The 21,022-nt window shown below is 40.5% G+C and overlaps 1 protein-coding gene across 1 annotated transcript in view; it reads left to right on the top strand.

Moving 5' to 3' along the window:
• Positions 1-21,022, top strand: part of LOC147134886 (microtubule-associated serine/threonine-protein kinase 1-like) — a 46,193-nt gene that overhangs the window by 8,514 nt on the left and 16,657 nt on the right. Inside the window, 8 exon segments of the mRNA XM_086055131.1 lie at positions 1,463-1,494; positions 10,924-11,018; positions 12,312-12,387; positions 14,241-14,313; positions 17,303-17,463; positions 17,635-17,710; positions 18,876-19,085; positions 20,660-20,761. Of these exon segments, the coding sequence (XP_085911257.1) occupies positions 1,463-1,494; positions 10,924-11,018; positions 12,312-12,387; positions 14,241-14,313; positions 17,303-17,463; positions 17,635-17,710; positions 18,876-19,085; positions 20,660-20,761 (825 nt within the window).

The raw sequence follows: 21,022 nt of genomic DNA, 5'->3' as shown, positions 1-21,022 counted from the left end.
TCACAACTGCTCAGGGCTCAGTTGTGATGTCATCTTCAGTCGACAGAAGTGACAAAATGGCCGACCCCAGAGATGGCGAAAAACGAGTGGATTAACTCTTATTCCACAAACGCAATATTTATCAGAATGCCTCCTTTCAACTAGTGGGCTTGCATAGAACATATTCTTGAAAAAAATATGTTTGGGTTGACTTCCCCCCCTTTAAGGCAAAGACCTCAGGCACAATCTCTCACGTTCTTGTTCTCTCACTCTGTGCTCCACCCGTGTTGTTTATTAAGCACCAGGTTTTGTTGGCATGATACTGCTCTGCCCATATGGACGCAGGAGGGGCAGGATAGAGAAAAGGGGGAAAGTGTGGCTGAAATTAATGACTATGTGCAAATAAATGTTTGTGTACACGTGATGTTGCATTGTTTGATCATGGCCTTGTACAGTTTGAACTAGGATCTACCATTTGTAAGGAAAAGGAAAACATTTCCCATTCCTGCCACAGAAACAAAACTTAAAGGCAGTAAAATGTCAGTAAGCTTTCTTCAAATGTATTTTCCCAATATTTTAAAGAATATATATTCGCGAAATCATTTCAAATACTTACAATTTCAAATATATGCAGTCAATATATAATATGACTTGGCAGCAAAAAAGGCAATTTTTTTGCTTTCTGTTCTATTTCGAACAAAAATCATACAATTTAGTTTGAACTGGTCTAAATGTGACAGATTCTGTTTCATTCTTTCACTTTTCATCGTCTTTCAATGAGAAGACCAAGCATGTGATTGTTAACTGTTGCCACTGTATTTTGGTCTTCATAGAACAGGTTTTTAGATGACATTGTTTAAACTGTTATATAGAAATAGATATTACCCCACCAGAAGGTTGTTTGGTGTAATGCATTTACTACTGTAGCAATGTTGATACATGAAATCAACAATGTGTGATAGGGCAGTGCAATTAATCAAACTTCAATTACAATTACGATTATTACACTTCACAATTACAAAATTGGCATAATCGTAAAAAATGATTATTAATATGCATTTATATCCAACTGTTTGTTAACATATTTGAATTTTTGTAAATAATTTTATAAATGTTGTTAGGTCCAAAAGGAACTTACTTACATTTATTTGTCTTTATATTTTTTACATTTAACATTTTCTTGTTTTGTACCAAAAAATAAGTGATCGTTTGAATAATCATGTTTTCAATTGTTGCCAAAATAATCGTGATTAATATTTTTTTCATAATCGAGCAGCCCCAATGTGTAATAATATTATTTCCTTAAAAACAGCCTAACATAATTTCAATAATGCACAAGATAGCATTTGCATACTCTGGTGTTCTCTAATGTTGATGTGTTTGTACTTCCTGTTGTGTGCACTGCATGTACAAAATTCACCTGCACAGATATTATGGATTTGTCTGTACCTGATCTCTTTTATTGTGTTTGTGTTTCTTCCAGAAGGATTTGCCACTGCCTCGCAAGAGCAGCAGGTGGGTGTTACTTTCACTTCTCCCTTCCTTTTGTCCTCGCTCCCTCCATTGTTGCCATTGTCCCTGAAGAGTGTTTCTTGAAGGAAGCTCAGTGGGGTTTGTGGTTTGGAATGTGGCGCGAGTGTGAAGTAGGTGGAGCGATGCTGGGATGTCTGTCAGAGTCTGGATGCTGTCCGTGGTGCTGAATACACGTTTTTGGTTGCTAAGTCTCACGTCCCTTCCCTATTGGCGTTTCTCAGTCCTTCTTCATACCTGTTCAAAAATCTAGAGAAAACTGGTCAGTGGTAGTGGTTCACTCAATGACCTAACCTCAGTCGCCTTATGATGAAATAGTGACCAGTCTAAGGTGCAGGCTACCTTTACCCAAAGTCTGCTGATCTTGGCCCCACATCATAGACAAAACAAGTGGCACACAAAATGGACAGATGGTTGCAAAGCAAATAGTTTTACAGTTATGTGACTAGTTATCTGCCACACAGTATTGCTTGCCAATTTGATCAGGCTTTGATACTTATAGCTGATAAGCCCTGAAATAGTACTTCATTATCAGTTGTGCATGATTAAAATGTAGCAAACTGATGTAATTCAACCACTCTTCTCCTTGACTATAGATTATATAACATAATAATATATCGTCGCTGTCAAGTGAAAAACACTTATCTGCATATTTTTTTTTCATTTTCTTATACATGAATGGTGTTTCAGCGTTACAGACATCGCATTAATGTGAAAATTAAAAAAGTTTCCAAAATTGGAGATAAGTGTTTTTCACAGGACAGCGACGATATTTTAGTTCAACACATTTTAATCATGTACAACAGATGTACGTGTTCACATTCTATACGAGCAAATGTTTTGGGATGCAATCAGTTACTAAACCAATTACCATGGAAGTGCACCACTCACAATGAAAAAAATGGTGTGTTGAATTTCCTCAATTTCATTCCGTCAAGTGGTTGCACGAAATATAATCTGGATCCAGATCATTTTTTTAAGTAGACTATACATTGACTTCAAAAATGTATCTAAATCCAGATGATTCTATTGTGTGCAACCACTTGACAAAATAAAATTGAGTAAATTCAGCACATCATTTTCTTCAGTGTAGTTCACTCTTACTGTACTGTAGCGCAATGTCTTCAAGGAAGGGCCCAAAGGGATGCCCTCAAAACGTTTCACCAGTGTAAACTACATTAGATTGAATTTGACTAGACAAAATAAGTGGAGGCATGTTAATTAAATGCAAGAGACAGTTACTGAATGAAAATGTTGATATGAAGTTGTGCCTACTAAATTATGCCTTTAAAAAAAACAACATGATAAAGTCAATTGAATTTTTTAAATTTATTTGCAGGGAATTTGTGTACTAAGATATCGTGTTCATCTAGCGAATTATTTTCGCGAAGGTTAAGCGATACCAACCAGACATTCATACTGTATACTTTATGGAACCGCTATGTGAAAATAACCAGTATGGATTAATTTTCTCCAGACCTGAGAGTTGTAACAATTTTCCAATCTATTTCTGGGTCTCATCGTGTTCAGTCTTTCCCTTGGGATCTGCCACCAGCCTCCACATGGTCTTCTCTTGTCCCCCTTTAGTGCCTCCTTCCTAGGAGTCACAATGAGTAATCAAACCTGAATTGAACCATTTACGATCCATTGATTTTTTTTTTTTTTTTGTGCCTTTCCACCACTGACATTTTTCTTTCAATACTTGACACATCCTTCATTTGAATGCAGGCTGGACTTCGTACCCCATCCCATCTCCCCTTGTAGGATATGAACAGCTACCATACATTATAGATGAGTTCATCGGCTTCACATTGACTGCCTCCTGCATCCATTCATGGGTAAACCCTGCAGACCCATTCTGAGAATTCACAGTGCGCATTGTTCCCAGCTTTGCTCTTCTGCAAAATCTTTTACGACTGTTCAACGTGTTATGTAACAGTCCACATGACCTTAGATCTGCATTTGCTCTCATCATTCATTCATTCATCGTTTCCATTGCCTGAAGTAAAAGCTTTTAACTCATCTTAAAGTGAACGCAAGTGAAAGCAGAGGAAAAAAAAAGTGTCCTAAATGTCACAAGCATATCTTGGAAAAATGACCCTCAGTCCCTTGTTGCCTCTTCATTTCCCTGCTTTGATTTTCTGCAAACACACACACGCATACACGCACACACACACATACACGCCACTTTTAAATATGGATGGAGCTCTGTGGTGCATTGGGAGACCTGCTGCGTTCTGACAGCTCACGTCACAATCGGCTGCACCCAACATGTTCCGACGTGCTAAAAGGACTAAGCGGCAAAGACGGGAAGCGGATGGTGCTCTGCTTAGGTAGGTTGGATGGTAACCTGCGTCATTGCTCTATCAACAGCGACCTTTTATAGCACACTTCAAGTGGGGTTAAAAGGCATAATTAAGTGGCCACTTAACATTTGGTATGACGTGGGGAACTGCAGTGAAATGACGCAAGACATGATGTTGCTTTGCGATTGTGTCTTCATTGTGTGCATGCTGACGTTGGTTTGAATCACGGAATTGTTTACTTCAGTAATAGCGAGTAGGAAACAAGAAAGTAATCCTTTCCCCCAAGAAATTAGAGATTGAGCAATTGTCATGTTGTGCCCCACGAGCTGCAGAATTTGCGTCAGGGGTGGCGACTAAAAACTCGGATTCGGACTCGTGAGAGACTTTAATCGCTAATTTTTCAAACTTGCAAATCGACTTAGACTGGTCCATTAAAGACTCAAGACTTGACTATGACTCTTCTTTTGGGACTGGTGAACATTACGAGTCTCTATGCTGTGGCTTGCTCTCATTTTCTCTCCTTACCAGGGATGGCAAATTCAGGGCCACAAAGTAAAAACCCTGCCATAGTTTGACTTGAGCCACAGGTGCTTCTACTCAACTGAGCTCGTTTACCTGCCGGTTGATGAGAATCACCTGTGCCAAAAACCAAACAGAAATCAGGCCTCTTTCAGACTGCCAGCCCAAATTGTTTACCCCATCCAGATTGAAACCATCCAGTTTCAATCTGGATGGGGTGAACAATTTTTTTTGTAGTCCGAACAGTCACAAAGCACATCCGATGCTTTGAAATCCGATTTTTGCCAGACGGATTGAAGCCACATTCGTGAGGCAGATTCATATCCGATTTGGACGGGATGCATCTCAGTCTGAACAGCTCCAAACACGCAAATTAGTTTTGACTGGCTGTGACTTCTTTCTACGCGATCTAAGACCCAATGCGCCAGACCAGAGAGCGACAATCAAAGTGCGAAGCGATAAAGGATGGAGCATATCGAAAAAATTGAAAACAGCAGTCCGTGGACACACGAGGAAACGCGTTGCCTTATCGGTCTGTCGGGAGATACATACAAGCAAAGCATGAGGGTATGTATCGAAACAAGTCCCTTTTTGAAAGTCTTTAATGTGTTGCCGCTGTCACAATTATATGACGTTGGACACTACGCGTGCTGGACGACGCCTCCGTTCCCATGTGGTTGCTACAGCAACCTGCAGTTGGGTCAATGACGTGGCCCAGCCCGAACAGAGACAAATATCGATTTGGACACTTGTTAAAAACTGTGTGGACAGTCAGCCCTAAAAATCGGATTTGAGGATGAAACTGATTTGAATCAGATTGGACGCAGCCTTAGACTTGCTGGAGATTGTGCATGACTTTGGCACATAAACTGTAGTTTCTCCCCTTTCGGAAGTGTGGTGACATGGGTAATCGGAGAATGCCTTGCGTCCCCCGATCGAAAATGCTTACAGAGTATTTCTGCTTTTAATGCATAGTGCGTTATATTGCAAAGCATTTCCAATAAATCCATCTTCAGAGCAACACATATCCACTTGTATTGTTTGATGATAATTGATATTTCAGATTTGCTTTATGACACACTGGTGATTTATTCAGTGGTAGGATTGCAACTGTAAAGTCTTCTGGCAAAAATTCATACGCTAGCCCTCATTCTGTTTCTTAAATAAATAAGCTGAGAACTATTTCCAGGACTTAATCACTGTGACATCAATAGGGTGAACATCTGAGACGATATTAAAGCACTTTTCTTTCGGCAGTGGCACTATTAGAAATTGTGTTGAGCATTTCATAATGGCTTGATTTGTCTCCTACTAAATCAAGGAATAAAGCAACTTCCACTTCAGAGCAATGTTAGTGTGCAGTTTATTGTATGCGCTGTGCAGAAAGCTAATTATCTGAATATGATTATCCATCCATCTATCCATTTTCTATATCATTTATCCTCATTCGAATCACGGGTGTATTGGACCCTATCCCAGTTGACTTTGTTTACACCCTAGACAGGATCCAGCCAATCGCAGTGAATATGATTGGATGTCATATAAGAATCAACAGTTCAACAAGCCTGCACTTATGAAAAATACACTTCCCACTGGCTATAAGCCACCACGATATGTGCGCAAACTCCAAGATGCAAATGAGAGAGACGTCTAAGGATGAAGTACGCGCAGAGGGTGGGAGGTTATGCAAGAGGTGAAGGATGGAAAGACTGAGATAGAGTGAAGGGCCCTTGGGTGATATCTGTGTCCGCTCTCCCATTAGGGCTCAGCTCGCCGAGTTTGTATGAGCATATAAGACACGCATACTGGCTTTTACTCTCTCACTCTTTCATCCTTTATTTTCTCCTGCTACTTTCATTTGGTTTCCCGAGTACTTCTTTTATTCATTCACATTCATGCGCAGCACAGCCAGAAGCGAAAAGGTCGATAGTCGTAACGCATATGTTAGATACAACAATACTACTATGTGTAGTGCCCCACCTTGGTCCTATCCTGCGCATGACCTACTGCGCATGTCAGACTTTTAACGAGAGTCAGTGCGGAAAGATTTATGCCCTCCACACCGGAAGTATGCCACGAAATCAGACCGCAGAGATGAACGTAACAATTACTTGTCATTCACTGTATTCTATTCATCCTGCTCAGAATATTTAGTTTACATTCCTGAGCAGGAGTTTTCGTTTATTTTATTTGTTCGTCTTCAAGAAAAGGAATGTGGTGACCATTATATGTGGCGGGGTGGTGCCCTTTTGCCCTTTATTGGCCAGTCACCGCTGTGCACATGTGCAAAGGCAATATTTGACCCTTCCCGGTTCACTTTTGTTGATCAAAAGTGCGGCGGACAAGTGGTAAGGTGTCGGTCTCGTAAACCAAAGATCATGGGTTCAAGCCCCATCCTTCACGTTGTAAGAGGATACTTTGTAACTTGTGTCTCAAGTTTCTGGCAGCATTGCCGTTGCAGAAGTGGTGTTTTTCCACACACTCTCAAACACCAACTGTACCATTATATTACCGCTGACAGTGATCCGCAGGATCCCTGAATTTCCTCAGCATGATTAATCAAGTATTTATGCACCACTCAGAAATCACTCCTTGCCTGCATCTCCAAATCGGTGTCATGTAATGCATGCTGGGACTCAATTTGTACGGTAAAACACAATCATGTAAAAACATGTTGTTCTACACTGATGTGACACAAAACAACACAATCCCAAAAACATGGAGTAGTACACAACGTACAACAATATATGTTGTAATCCTTCTTGTCACTTAATTTCAACAAAACACTCTGCAATTCTACACATTTTGAAGCGAAGCTTTGTTACTTGGGATGTCATGATATCCAAATGTCACGATACGATAATATCACAATATGAACCTCGAGATACGATAATTATGACTCTATTGTGGGGAGGTTGGCGATATATAAAAAGCTCACGACACTATCTAAAAGTTCACAATATTGTAAAAAAAAATATATATATATATATATTAAGGCAGCACTGGGCAAGTATTCGACCTTAATGAAAATATTCACACCTATTTGGATGAAGCATTGACTTACAAGTAGTTGAGTTTTGTCATGCCCTGGGGGGGTCTGTTTCATTTTTACTGGCACTAAGCAACTTTGAGGAGGATGGGAGCAACCCTGGCACTCTAAAAAAATATAAATGTCCTGAATTGCTTTACGGCATACTCACTTCCTCCTTTCGCTAGAAGGATGGAAATCGATTCGAACGTCTACGCGCTATTACTGGTGTCATGGCAGAAGCCCCAAAACAAACAAAAAAAACAAAAGTATTGTTCAAACAAAATTTGATTCATTACCTCATCCCTATTCATCTTTCACACAGCCACTGGAAATAGAAATGTAATTCAGTCCAACTTGCAGGCCAGCGAGAACTCAGGATTTCACGACACTACACGCTGGCGCGCATGGGCAATGTGGTTGACTTTTGTCAAAACACTACCACTTTTGTCCACATGGCGCCGACATAATCAACAAAAACTGACATTTGACACAGTGTTGCTTCAAAAAAACATCACAATATTCTGTTTTTCTACATAATAAAAGCATTCACAAAGAAATAAGCTTGGCCAGTCATGGGCTCCTACTGGCGATTAGCGTGGGTCGTAAACATAGGTGGCATCAAATTAAACTGCACTAACAAACTAACCACCAGACGGTGTTGGAACTGCACAATTGGAAAACAACTTTGGCTTTTAAACAGATTTGCTGCTATTAATATCGTGCCATGATGACGATGATATATTGTGGCAATTTTAATATTGCGATATCACGATATTGCCGATATTGGGACATCCCTATTTGTTACCAGTATTGTTTGCTTGGTTTTGTACTCTATATGCTGTAAAAGAAAATACTGGTGTTGGTCTGATTCTGCTTTGTCATTTGGGGGTAATGCCAGGACATGCTTGTGTGTGTGGTTGTGTCTTCTGAAGCCACACACCTCACTTGTAACTAAATAAGCCTTTCGAGTTCACTCAGCCACTTATGGGAAAACCACTGTGAGACCGTTACCTGAATCACACTGGAGAATCTCTTTTGCAAAGTGCTGCTTTTCCCTCGAGTGGATTGCAGAACACCTTGCAACAAGGTACATCCTCTACCGTCGGCTCCTGAATTTTAGGGCCCTTTTCTCATCTTTCCTCTCTCAGTAATGGAACTAGTATTCCGTATCGCACCATATCGCTCTCTCTCTTTCACACTGAACTTGTCTCATAGGAGAACACGTTTGAGGATAGGTCCTTCCCATTAGCACTAAATGTATCCATGTTTGATAGATATTGCTATTGTCAGCTGCAGTGTAACACCCCAGATTGAACAGAAGATTTGAGTGTTTGATGTTTGACAATACAATACGTAAAACCATCACGGGTGTGCATATATATATATATATATATATATATATATATATATATATATATATATATATATATATATATATATATATATATATATATATATCCCACTGTGTGTGTGTGTGTGTTTAAATGTCATTGTGTCTGACCTTTCAGTGGCTTGGTAAATGATTTTGATATTCAACAAAGCTATGAGCAGTGTTCTGATCAGATGGAGTGAAGGGAGGACAGAGTTCTGCTTCCAGCTTTTACACTCATGTCCTTTCTCTACTGCATAGTCCCTAAAGCGAATCCCTTGCTCGCTATCTCGCTTGTATCAACGCCTGAATGAGTGCACAGAAAATAAGAGCACAACTTTGAAAATAAAGGCACGGCACTTCCCTTTTTCTTTTATTTGGACACACTGATCACTGCGAGGGCCCGTCACAGAATGTGGGCTGTATTTCGCCCAAATCTGCTCTAAATACTTTTCTGGGTGTGAATGTTTTTTTTCTCGTGTGCCCTGGTTAGCTGGCGACCATTCCTGCGTCTCGTGCAGTCAGCTGGGATAGGCTCTGTAGCTCACCCGTGACCCTACAGATGGCAAGCGGTATCGAAAATGTATCGATGACCGCCATTTGTGTGGACTGGTGTGAATGTGTGGTTTGTATTGATGAATATTAATCACAGTCAAATTCTTGCCTTGCTGTCAAAGAAGCATACAGAGAATGAAGGCCCGTATTTGAATTATACACCACACAGTACCGATGGGGTTTATTTGTGCATTGTGTTGTGTTTGTGCACTGAAGATGCTTCCTACCACGTTTGTGTGAGAGAAAAATGTAGGTCATGTTTGACTTGCGCCTACAAGGGTGATGAGTACCACTGGGAGTGCTTTGAGTTGCCTCTGATTATATTCCCTGTTTTGCATAAAAATGCCCTCTAGTCCTTTTTCTGAATTGATAGTCCCTCCATTCTTTGCAGAGGTTCTGTACTTCTCGTCATGTAGCATTGGGGTCAGGATTATGAGCAGCTAATCCCCTCCCACTATATACTGTACTTTCGATTTCTCTATCATCACGCATCCTTCGTGCCTGCCTGTGTTCTCCAGGCTCATTTCGCTGAGTGCCTATCGCTCCCTCCCGCCCTCACTTGATCTTGAGCGACCACTAAAGGACTTTTTAAAGGACTCTGAGCATCACTTTGAAAGCCGCATCATAAACAGGCAGTTCCTGTTGCTCTATGGACTTGCCTGAGGTGTAGATGCTAGTTTGTGTCCACGTCTTTTTTTTCTTTTAATTAATCACACCACTGAGAATTCATAAAAAAGTCCCACTGCTTTCTTTTATTCTATTGTCTTTTTCTACCAAGGACTGAGGTGTTTTGTTCAATGTGTGCATGCACATGTTTTGTGAGAGTCAGTTTCACTTGAGCATCCCTTGGGTATCGGGAATTGCTGTGTAAATACAATGATATAATGTAATTGACCCAGTTCAGAAAGTGTATGGCGCAAATGCATGTAACTGAAGGCATTCTATTCATGGTATTAGCTCTGGAGTCAACACGTGTTTACAATTGTGTACAAGTATGATGTTTATTTTTTTATTTTTTATTGAATCTGGGTTACCTTAAGGTAATATTTTACATTGTAAACAGAATAAATATCTCACGACCAGTTAAGTATATGTCACAGGGTGCTACTTACGAAAAACCCCGAGCAATAGCCTACTAAATACAATTCAACTTTGGGCAGATTTTGCAAGGTTACCTCATGTTGCAGTGCAGGGGAAAGCTTGCTACAACTTTTTGGTGCGGTACATTTGCAACCACACAAATGATGAAATGAATGCCAGATTAGCCACGGGATGCAGTATTTGAATGTAGCAGAATGAAGAAAACATTTCTCTGTTTTGAATCTATATCGATATTACATCTCTGTGTTGCAGTCCATAAAAGCAATGTCAAGTTTTAATAGGTTCTTGAGTTTCATGATTCTCATCTAACCAATTTGAATAATTTGTTCTCTCTCACGTGTCTTGTTACTTTTTTTCCCATCTTCGTTCAGGGAATGCGCACATGATTGATTGAGCAACATTTGTAGGCATAGCCGCTTTTTCCACAATATGTGCACCTGGGTGCAGATACTGTACATATTGGCGTACATAAACCCAGCGGTGTTAATATATAGTAACGCACTGTATGTGTATATTTCTGTTTTTATGTGTAGCTGTCGAACAAGCAACAGGAAAAGCCTCATCTTGACCACCACCTCCCCCACTCTGCCTCGCCCACACTCCCCTCTGCCTCTCCCCGGACACCTCGGTAAGTACAGTAGCACTGGCACGCCACACTATAGCTAGGATCATTATTACAGTATTTTCTTTGGTCTTCTGTATGAATTCCAACAAATAGTACAAGGTTTAGCATTTTGTTTGACAATCACATTTAATTTGCAATAGAGTGTACTGTATTGTGTTAAGCACGAATGCCCCCATTTAGAACTACAAAGGGACTTACTGATCAAAAACTGTTGGCAAGACATGAGTGCTCGTGTTTTCACAAGAATTGAGTACAAGAGTGCACGATAAATGTTAACAGTCCATGAAGATGTTTACACCGCCTTCACCACACACTCCCAATTAACAAATTGTTTGTTATAAAGTAATGTACTGTAGGTTTAGCATGCATATACCATAAACATATTCACAAGACTGTATATGACAAAGTTAACTATTATCCTAAAAACATGCACTCAGTTATGCCAATAACAGGAATCAGTCTCACTAACAGCGGTATGTGTGTCAAAAATATCACTCCAAAATATCCATCCATCCATTATGTACACCGCTTATCCTCACAAGGGTCGCGGGCATGCTGGTGCCTATCCCAGCTGTCTTCAGGCAGAAGGCGGGGGACACCCTGAATTGGTTGCCAGCCAATCGCAGGGCACACAGAGACAGACATTCGCACTCACAATCACACCTAGGGGCAATTTAGAGTGTCCAATCAATTTACCATGCATGTTTTTGGAATGTGGGAGGAAACCGGAGTTCCCGGAGAAAACCCACGCAGGCACGGGGAGAACATGCAAACTCCACACAGGGAGGTCGGAGTCGGGATCGAACCCACGACCTTTGAACTGTGAGGCGGACGTGATAACCAGTCGTCCACCGTGCTGCCCCACTCCAAAATATGACCTATAGAATTAGAGTATATTATCCGCCAAAACCAGTTTTGCAGTTTTGCCGCTTCATCGAAAATTCTAAACACATTCAATTATAATCAAACATACCTGTTTTGGACATTAAAATACATATTCAGGCTAGTGTGGATATCAATGAAGGTTGAAGCTCTCCAAGGAGGAATGTGATTCAATTTCAACTTTTTTCGGTGAGTTTCAGTTTGATGAAAGTTTGAAAAAGTTTGATTAATTAAATCAATGATGGCCCATGCTCCAATTTGCCCTCAAAGTTCTTATTTATTAAGTTGACACTGACTATCGGGCTTCTTCAGAGATAATTTGGCTTTGTTCACAGTGAAAAGAGCTTGATTTGTGTACCAGTTGCTCATTTTTCTTCCTATTTGTCTTGTATTTCATCCTTGTCGTCCCTGCAGGGAGCAGTCCACTGGACAGCCCGAGAAACTTCTCTCCAAGCAACCCTGCGCACTTCTCCTTTGCCTCCTCCAGAAGGTCACTATACATACAAAGTACTTAAAATGTATCAAGTGTAATGCTTACTCATTTTTACGTTTGTGCATTGATCTGTGGAGAGACTGAGAGTGAGTGGGGAAGGAGGGCAGGCAACAGCAATAACGAGTGCGCACCGGATAAAAGATCCAGGAGGTGTTGTTGTGTGAGGTCTTCCACATGCTGGGAAACAGGCAGCCTCTCGCTCTATTCGCAGATTCTGGCAGCCTAACAGGCTGACTCATGTGTGACTGGGCCAAGCCATTATATTCACAGCTCCTCTCTGTTTATCGACTGCCCACTGTGCTGGTGTGAATGGGCAGGTGGTTTTGTCCAAGTGTGGAGTATTTATATTTTATTTTATTTTTTTAATTACCAGTATTTTTTTTTTTTTAAATATACATTTGAACTATTTCAGAGGCGGCACACAAATACTGTATGCAACCACGTGTGGCTTTGTTATTGTATGTTATACTAGAAATGTCAGAAAATGCAGTCCTATAGTCATGCAAAATGTTACATTTGCAGACAGTATATGGCAACGTTAATCCATAATGGGCAACAAAATTCACATCAGCAGTTTCACATAAAAAAAAAATACAGTTCCGTTCTTTGTGATTATGTGTTTTACATGTAACACAAAGGACAGTGTCAATTATGTTCCATTTTGGAGTGAAAGACCTGTTATGCACACAAAGCCACCCAACCTCTGTGATGAGCAGAAGCAATGATTGACAGCCAATCATATTGAGAGAATAATTTTGTGTGGACTATTCAGTCTGATGAGATTCCTTTATATGTCGCTGTAAATGCTCAACAAAACCAGGCATAGCATGTGAATGACAAAGCTCCACAGATTTTTTTTGTTTTAATAACAAAGACTCAGAAAAGTCTTTGGGATAGATGATGCTCTTGACGGCCTCATGAAGAGCAGCAGGGGGTGTTTGATGATTCGTCGCAGTGCGACGTGATGCTGTGTAAGAGCAGCAGTTGATGCTGTAGTTTTGAATGCATTATGTATGTTGGAGACTGAAATACTTTGTGATCTGTTATTTACCCCTGTATACCCCAGTCAGACACATAGCTGAACTTCCTCCTTGATCAAATGTGTTTGCTTGCCTGCCACTGTCAAGGCAAAGAATGTGTTTTTGGCAGTTTTGGGTGTCATAAGTACTCACTCTGTACTTAAAGCGGAAGTCAACCCAAACATATTTTTTTCAACAATATGTTCTATGCAGGCCCACTTGTTGAAACACGGCATTCTGATTAATATTTGTGGAATATGAGTTAAGCAGCAAAATCTAGCACTCTCACGGGGCGGCCATTTAGTCACTTCTGTCGACTGAACAAGTAAAAAGTCATCAGCAAAGTGAATACTCAAGTAATCTTAGATACTCTACAGTAGCAAAGTACGTAGTCGGAATTTGTTAGCTCCTCCCTTTGTTTTTTTGTTAGTGTCTGTCTCTTTAAGGATTAGCCTGGATGTTCAAAATGTTCCAGTTTGTGACAGCTGCAACCCCAAAGCAGAAACACAGCAAACATATAATTTAATAGTCTTTATATCAAAAAGCCAATGTAACAAAAGATCAATAGAAAAGAGCAAATCACTGGGAAACAAAATGTAAGACTATAACGGGCTGTGGCTTGTGGTGATAGGGAAAGAGAGAGCAAGGAGGCTCATTAGGAAGACGGCAAACCATTTTGAACCAGAAAAAAACTAAAAACAAAAATGCTCAGTGAATAAAGAAATGTGTCAAGTACAATAGTTCGAACTAGAGCTTGTCTCGCAAGTGTTCTATTATTTGCTTGAATATGTGTAACGCCTATAAGTGTTTTTGCATTTGTGTTTTCAACAGAGCTGATGGACGACGTTGGTCTTTAGCATCTTTGCCCTCATCTGGTTATGGCACTAACACTCCTAGCTCAACAGTAAGTAACTATGATTGAAAACAGTCAGCCTCCATTCCAGTTAAAGAGGCACAATGACTCAGCAAGTACTTTAAAAGACAGCCAACCATTTTTGAGCTGTTAATTTTGTTCATGATAATTGGTAAACTGAGGACTGAGGGGAGGCAGGGTGTAGGGGGTGGGGGGGTTAAGATGCAGAGTGTTAATCAGTCATTCATATGGCTGACATATAGAGACAATTAATCATTCATATTCTCATTCGCACCTCTTCTAAATGTTTAATGTAATAGTTTAAGATAAATAACCCAAGATGTGTCATTGGACTGTGTAAAGCAGTTGGAGTACCAAGGGAAAACAAGCAAGGAAAGCAATACGAGTATACACTGAACCATTTAACCATATTAAATCATGCAGAGCAGCAACAACTGTAAAGATGAGAAATTTAAGTTATTTAGCTCATTTTCCCATTCTAATACATCAGATGGATTAACAGTGACTCAACTAGAAATGAAGTACAAGTATCATGTTCAAATATTTTTAAGATGAATTGTGGCAGTAATTGACCCACAATAGCAATAACTGTACAAATGACTAAACAACTAAACATCAACAAAAAAAACCCAATGTGACCAAGATAAATAATTTCAAAAATGTTACCACCATTGAGCAGAAGTAAAAATAAACAACTTGGATAATGAGGTGAATGAAGCATGTTGGTGGCAGCGTCATGCTTTGGGACTTTTTACCTTCAGCCGGAACTGGAGGCTTATGAACACTTCCAAATATGTCAGAAAAAGCAGAATAGAACAGATAACTTTTATTTTTTTAACCAGAGACACTTCAATTGGTGTCAGGTGCATGTTGACTCCCATATAACAATTGGTTAATTCTGAATACCCCCATACCCCCAGATATAAGCGGGTGTGCATATTTGATACATGATCGAAGTCTTTTAGTTTCATTTCCATCCATCCATCCATTATCGATACCGCTTATCCTCACAAGGGTCGCGGGGCGTGCTGGAGCCTATCCCAGCTGTCTTCGGGCAGTAGGCGGGGGACACCCTGAATTGGTTGCCAGCCAATCGCAGGGCACACAGAGACAAACATCCGCACTCCCAATCACACCTAGGGGCAATTTAGAGAGTCCAATCAACTTACCATGCATGTTTTTGGAATGTGGGAGGAAACCGGAGTACCCGGAGGAAACCCACGCAGGCACGGGGAGAACATGCAAACTCCACACAGGGAGGCCGGAGCCGGGATCGAACCCACGACCTCTGAACTGTGAGGCGGACGTGCTAACCAGTCGTCCACCGTGACGCCCCAGTTTCATTTCCTCTATCTAAAAGATTGAATTGTTTTTTTGTACATGTTATAGGTAGCATTAAGTGTAAAAAATTGATACTACCGGTAATCATCTTGTTCTCTTTTTTATAGCACAAAAATCTATAATATGGACCCCCACTAATTGTAATTGCTTCTTCCTAATTAGCTGTACTGTAGTTGCCACACTGTATTTTGGTATGTGTCTTATTGTGTAAGTTTGTGTCGCAGACTTAGGAAGCTGCTTGCCATCTGGCTGTGATTGGAGGAAAGAGGAGGAGGAAAGCGGGGAGTGGTTAGCTCCAGGCTGGTGGAACAACTGGGACGTGATAAGGGTGGCAAGCTAAATTGAGATGCAGGCCACTTTACTCCACAGGACTTTAACACGGACGGAAATGCACTCCTCAACTGCTTAATGCATGTCCAATGTAGTAAGATCCTATCCCTTTACAAAGATAATAACAGTTTTCTTTCACGTAATCATAGGGGTATTTATTTAACTGTTTATTATTGTAGTTTCACAGTGGTGTAGAAGTGTGCTGCTATATGAATTGACCATAAATTGCTACATGAGTGCGCTAAAAAATGTGAAATGCTTCCAAGTATTAGGAACTGCAGCTAAGCCTAGTTAAATACCTCTCTGACAGTTTTAACAACAGAATTTGTGATGCAGCTCTTGCATCGCACCTCAAGTGTGAAGAAGTATAGCATTGCATTCTGTATAATATGCAAATGTTTGATATTTTTCCAGAAAATGTTTTCCCTTTAGATGAAATTACTGTACATAACTAATAATAGTAATAAAAATAATCATGCTTTGTAACCAAATATGTTTTGCTTTAAATCGGAAGTCAACCCAAACATATTTGTTTAAGAATATGTTCTATGCAGGACCACTAGTTGAAACACAGCATTTCTGATTAATATTGTGTTTGTGGAATATAAGTTCAGCAACAAAATCCACCCCTTTTTAGCCATCTCTGCGGTTGGCCGTTTTGTCACTTCTGTCAACTGAAAATGACATCGCAGACCCTCAGGGCTCAGATAATGTCCAATCATGGCTCAGCTGTTTTCTGACGCTCTTTAAGTAATCTTTGGTCGTTTTCTGAGCCCTGAGCATTTATGATGTCATTTTCAGTCAACAGAAGTGACAAAATGGCCGCCCCCAGAGATGGCTAAAAACGGGTAGATTTTGCTGCTTAACTCATATTTCATATTAATCAGAATGCCTTGTTTCAACTAGTCGGCCTGCATAGAACATATTCTTGAAAAAAATATGTTTGGGTTGACTCCCACTTTAAACCTAAGTTTTACATACAGAAATACTTGTAGTTACTCCCATGACCCTGAACAAGATAAGCGGTAAAGAAAATGATTGGATGGACTAATTAGTTTCATGTCATGACTCATGATACCAGGAAGTAATTCGGTTGGCAAGTGTAGAGGGCCAAAGTGTCATTGTTTTGCTGTAGTGGGTGCTTGTACTCAAACAGTCTTTTGTTTTGTTTGTTACCATACATCCGCTTTTACTGTTTTTTTTCTCTGATCAACCCAATTCTTGTTTCCCTTCCTCTTCAACATTCAACATTGGCCTCCCCTTCCTTTCCCCATCACCACGTGCTTCCTGTTCCTCCTCCGCCCTTGGCTCTCCCGTCCTCTTCCTCCCTTGTCCCACTACTCTCCAGTCGTCCAGCTCCTCTCATGAGCGGTTGCACCAGCTGCCGTTCCAGCCCACCATGGATGAGCTCCACTTCTTATCCAAGCACTTTGGCAGCACGGAGAGCATCACAGATGATGACGGCGGACGCTCCTCTCCACACATGCGCCCACGCTCCCGCAGTCTCAGGTCAGCAGTGCCATCATGATAGCAGAAAAGTAGAATTGCACAGGGTTGCCCTTGCAAAGTTCAATCAATGTACAGACAAGCCCATTGTCTCAAAGATGTGCATGTTTCTGAGCTGTGTTTCATGAAAAAAGATGAGATTCCACTTTTCGTTTCTTTGATAACTCATTCCAGCCCAGGACGCTCCTCCTCCTGCTATGATAACGAGATAGTCATGATGAACCACGTGTACAAGGAGCGATTTCCCAAGGTGAGACTCATGTGCAAAAGTACTACAGTATTACATCTAATTGCATGAAGCCAAGCGGGAGTATGTGCGGGAAAGTCAAATAGCATGTTTGAGCCTGGATGAAAAATTGAGATGCAAAAATACTAGAGGCAAGAAGAGCACAGGGACAAAAGCTGATGCACTCAGGTTTGGAGACATGTGGAAGAAGTGAAGTGATTGGTGGAAAACACAAGGGGTCGGGTAAATGCAGCCAGACACAAGTGAAACTAAAAATGAGACAATGGACACAAGGAAGTGAAAGGAAAAACAGAGGAGGCCAAAGCCCACATTTAGGCTTGCCCCTAATTTATTTACTAATTAGAATGCACTTTATATCCCACCAACACTGGTCAACAAGTAATCTTAATCAGATGGTTTTATGTGTCCCTACACATATTTGTAGTGCTGATTTAAAAAATGTCTTTACTCTTTTTTTTTCAAGCGCATCAACTTTTTGAGATCTTTTCATTTTTGTTTTTAGGTTTGACCTATAAAAGCTTGCACATTACAGATTTTACCATGTGCTGTAATTTATAGCTATGACGTTTCATCAAAAAATTTGACCTGTTGCTGAACCAAACCCTTAATTCATAAATATCTCTATTACAAAAATATTATTATTATGAAAACCTGATTTTCTAGCAAAAAAAATGAGGGCAGATTCTGAATCAGCACAAAACATGAATCTAGAAGTTTACTTGCATCTCTGATTACAAAACTAAAAATACAATTGTTGATCAGTGTTACTTAGCCCATATAATGAACCTCTCCTCCATGATTAGGATGCCATTTGAATCCACAGTGATACGTAACTCAGCTCTAGCTAGCTTGCTCTAGCGCAACCACTGCCAAAAACCTTTGTCTCATTGTTCACCTCGTTAGCTTTTAATGTCTCAGTAAGCTCAAATTGGTATCAAAAGGAAACGAGCTAAAAGCTATAGCCCCCCATAAAATAGCCTCATGTGCAATTACAGTTAACGTTTTGAGACAAATCAATTCAAATTGACATTGTACAGCGTAAACGACTCAAAACAGAAATCCCCTTTTTACTCTTGAGTCTGAGTTCATTTGTGTTTGGCTACTGAATAAGCCCAGATGGGCCTGACGCCATTACCGCAATCAAACCTCTGCCCTTTCTTTCCACTAGGCTACTGCGCAGATGGAAGGGAGGCTTGCAGAGTTTATCCACGCTTACGCTCCTGAAAATGTTCTCCCGCTGGCCGATGGAGTTCTCAGCTTCATCCACCACCAGATCGCTGAGCTCTCAAGGGACTGCCTGACGAAATCCTGCGAGGGACTCATCACATCTGTCTACTTTTTCGAGCTGCAGGAAAACCTGGAGAAGCTACTGCATGATGTAGGTGGAAGTAAACGACAACATAGGCGGAGTCTGACTAATTACCAGTTGGTTACCAACTAATTTCATAATTTGGACCAGAAATGCAAGCAACCAGTATACTGACACGCATCATTAGTAGTAGAGTAACAATGTTAAATGCGTCCAACCATTTTCTACAGTGCTTGTTCTCGTGCAGCCTTTATATCAAATGTTAATTGTGTTTCCAAATCACCAAATCCCTTCATTATTTGTCTCTTTCAACAAATCGTATTTCATTCTCTTCTATGGAAGCAGCACCTACTTGGGATGATTTGCCAACTAAGTAGGGCACACTAACTCAGCCATTTGAAGCGCGCCGCACTTCAATTTCCCTCTTCATCTTCTGTCCTCGGGTGACCTGCACTCACATTGCTCTCTAAGCCTTCGCCTCATTTAGGTGCAGCATCACATCATCATACAATTGTGTGTTACCGTATGGAATATTATTTTTAGTTGTTCTTTTTTTTTCTTGTTATTTTATTGTGCAAGGTGGCCATTATTATGACATTGTAAAACAGTACAAACACCTAACAGGTTTGTACAGAACTGTTTGTTGTAGTTTCTATACAGCAGTGGGTCACACAGCACGCCTGCCTTACAGTTGAAATCTCTTTTCACACATTTTCCACGTGTGAGTTTCACCAGGTACTTTGGCCTCTTCAAGTATGTTAGGTGAATTGGTGACCCTAAACCAGTGGTCCCCAATCTCCAGGCCGCAGTATGGTTATTTGGTAACAGGCCGCACTGAGAGTGAGACTGAGCAAAAATAAATAAATAAATCGAATCCCTTCAAGGGGAAGTCAACCCAAACATATTTTTTTCAAGAATATGTTCTACGCAGGCCCATTTTTTGAAACAAGGTAATATGATTAAAATAAAATATGAGTCTACCCGTTTTTAGCCATCTCCGGGGGCGGCCATTTTGTCACTTCTGTCGACTGAACATGACATCACAACTGCTCAGGTCTCAGGTAACAACCAATCATGGCTCACCTGTTTTCTTAAGAAACAATTTGAAGAGAAACAAGTGCAGGCCTCCTGCTAATTGCAAAAACTACATTCAATGTAATGTTGAGTTGTGGTTTTAATCATTTGTTTTAATTGTTTCTATGCTGGTCTATGCTTGAGCAAGCCACTAAAATCTTTAAACTGCAAATGGTGGCAGCACTAGTCTACATCCCCATGAATCTACTACCCCATTTCTCCCTTGCATATACATTTATGTGCAATGCATCCAGCGTGAGTGCATAATGCATGCAACAAAAATATCATTAATAATTTCCCCTCTGGAGATCAACAGCGTTACCATAAATGAATGAAAACATGTCATTCTTTTGCTGTCTAAGATGTAAGCATTTTAGAGGGTGCAATAAATGATAAATGCAGGCTGATGTACTTCGTGTTTTATCTTGAGTTCCATTTGGAATGCTTGGTTGCATCGCTGTGATCACCCATGGGAGCCTGACTGATTCTATCTGTCTGTCTCTATCTTCAATTGCTCTCACCGATTCAGATCTATGTTTAGTCTCTTTTTGTCTCTGTTCGAATGGCAGGCCTTTGAACGTTCAGAGAGCTCGGAGGTGGCTTTTGTGACGGAGTTGGTGAAAAAGCTTCTCATCATCATATCCCGACCTGCTAGGCTCTTGGAGTGTCTGGTAAGATAAATCTCACTCGTACGTTTCTACAAACCCCGATTCCATTGAAGTTGTTTTGTAAACCTTAATCCTGAATAAAAACAGAGGCCAACGATTTCACAAAGCCTTTTCAACCTTTTGCAACATTCCACAGGTGAACAGTTTAGTTGCAAGGAATTTAGGGATTTCATCATCTACGGTCATTAAATGACAAAGGAACTGTTTGGAAAAAGGACAGATACTTAAATAGTCAAATACTTTATGGATCTTGTGTTTTTTTTT

The sequence above is a fragment of the Filicampus tigris genome, chromosome 16, assembly GCF_054856515.1.
Source record: "Filicampus tigris isolate MCC_2025a chromosome 16, RoL_Ftig_1.0, whole genome shotgun sequence".
Lineage (NCBI taxonomy): Eukaryota > Metazoa > Chordata > Actinopteri > Syngnathiformes > Syngnathidae > Filicampus > Filicampus tigris.
This window is presented reverse-complemented; position numbering and strand designations above follow the sequence as displayed.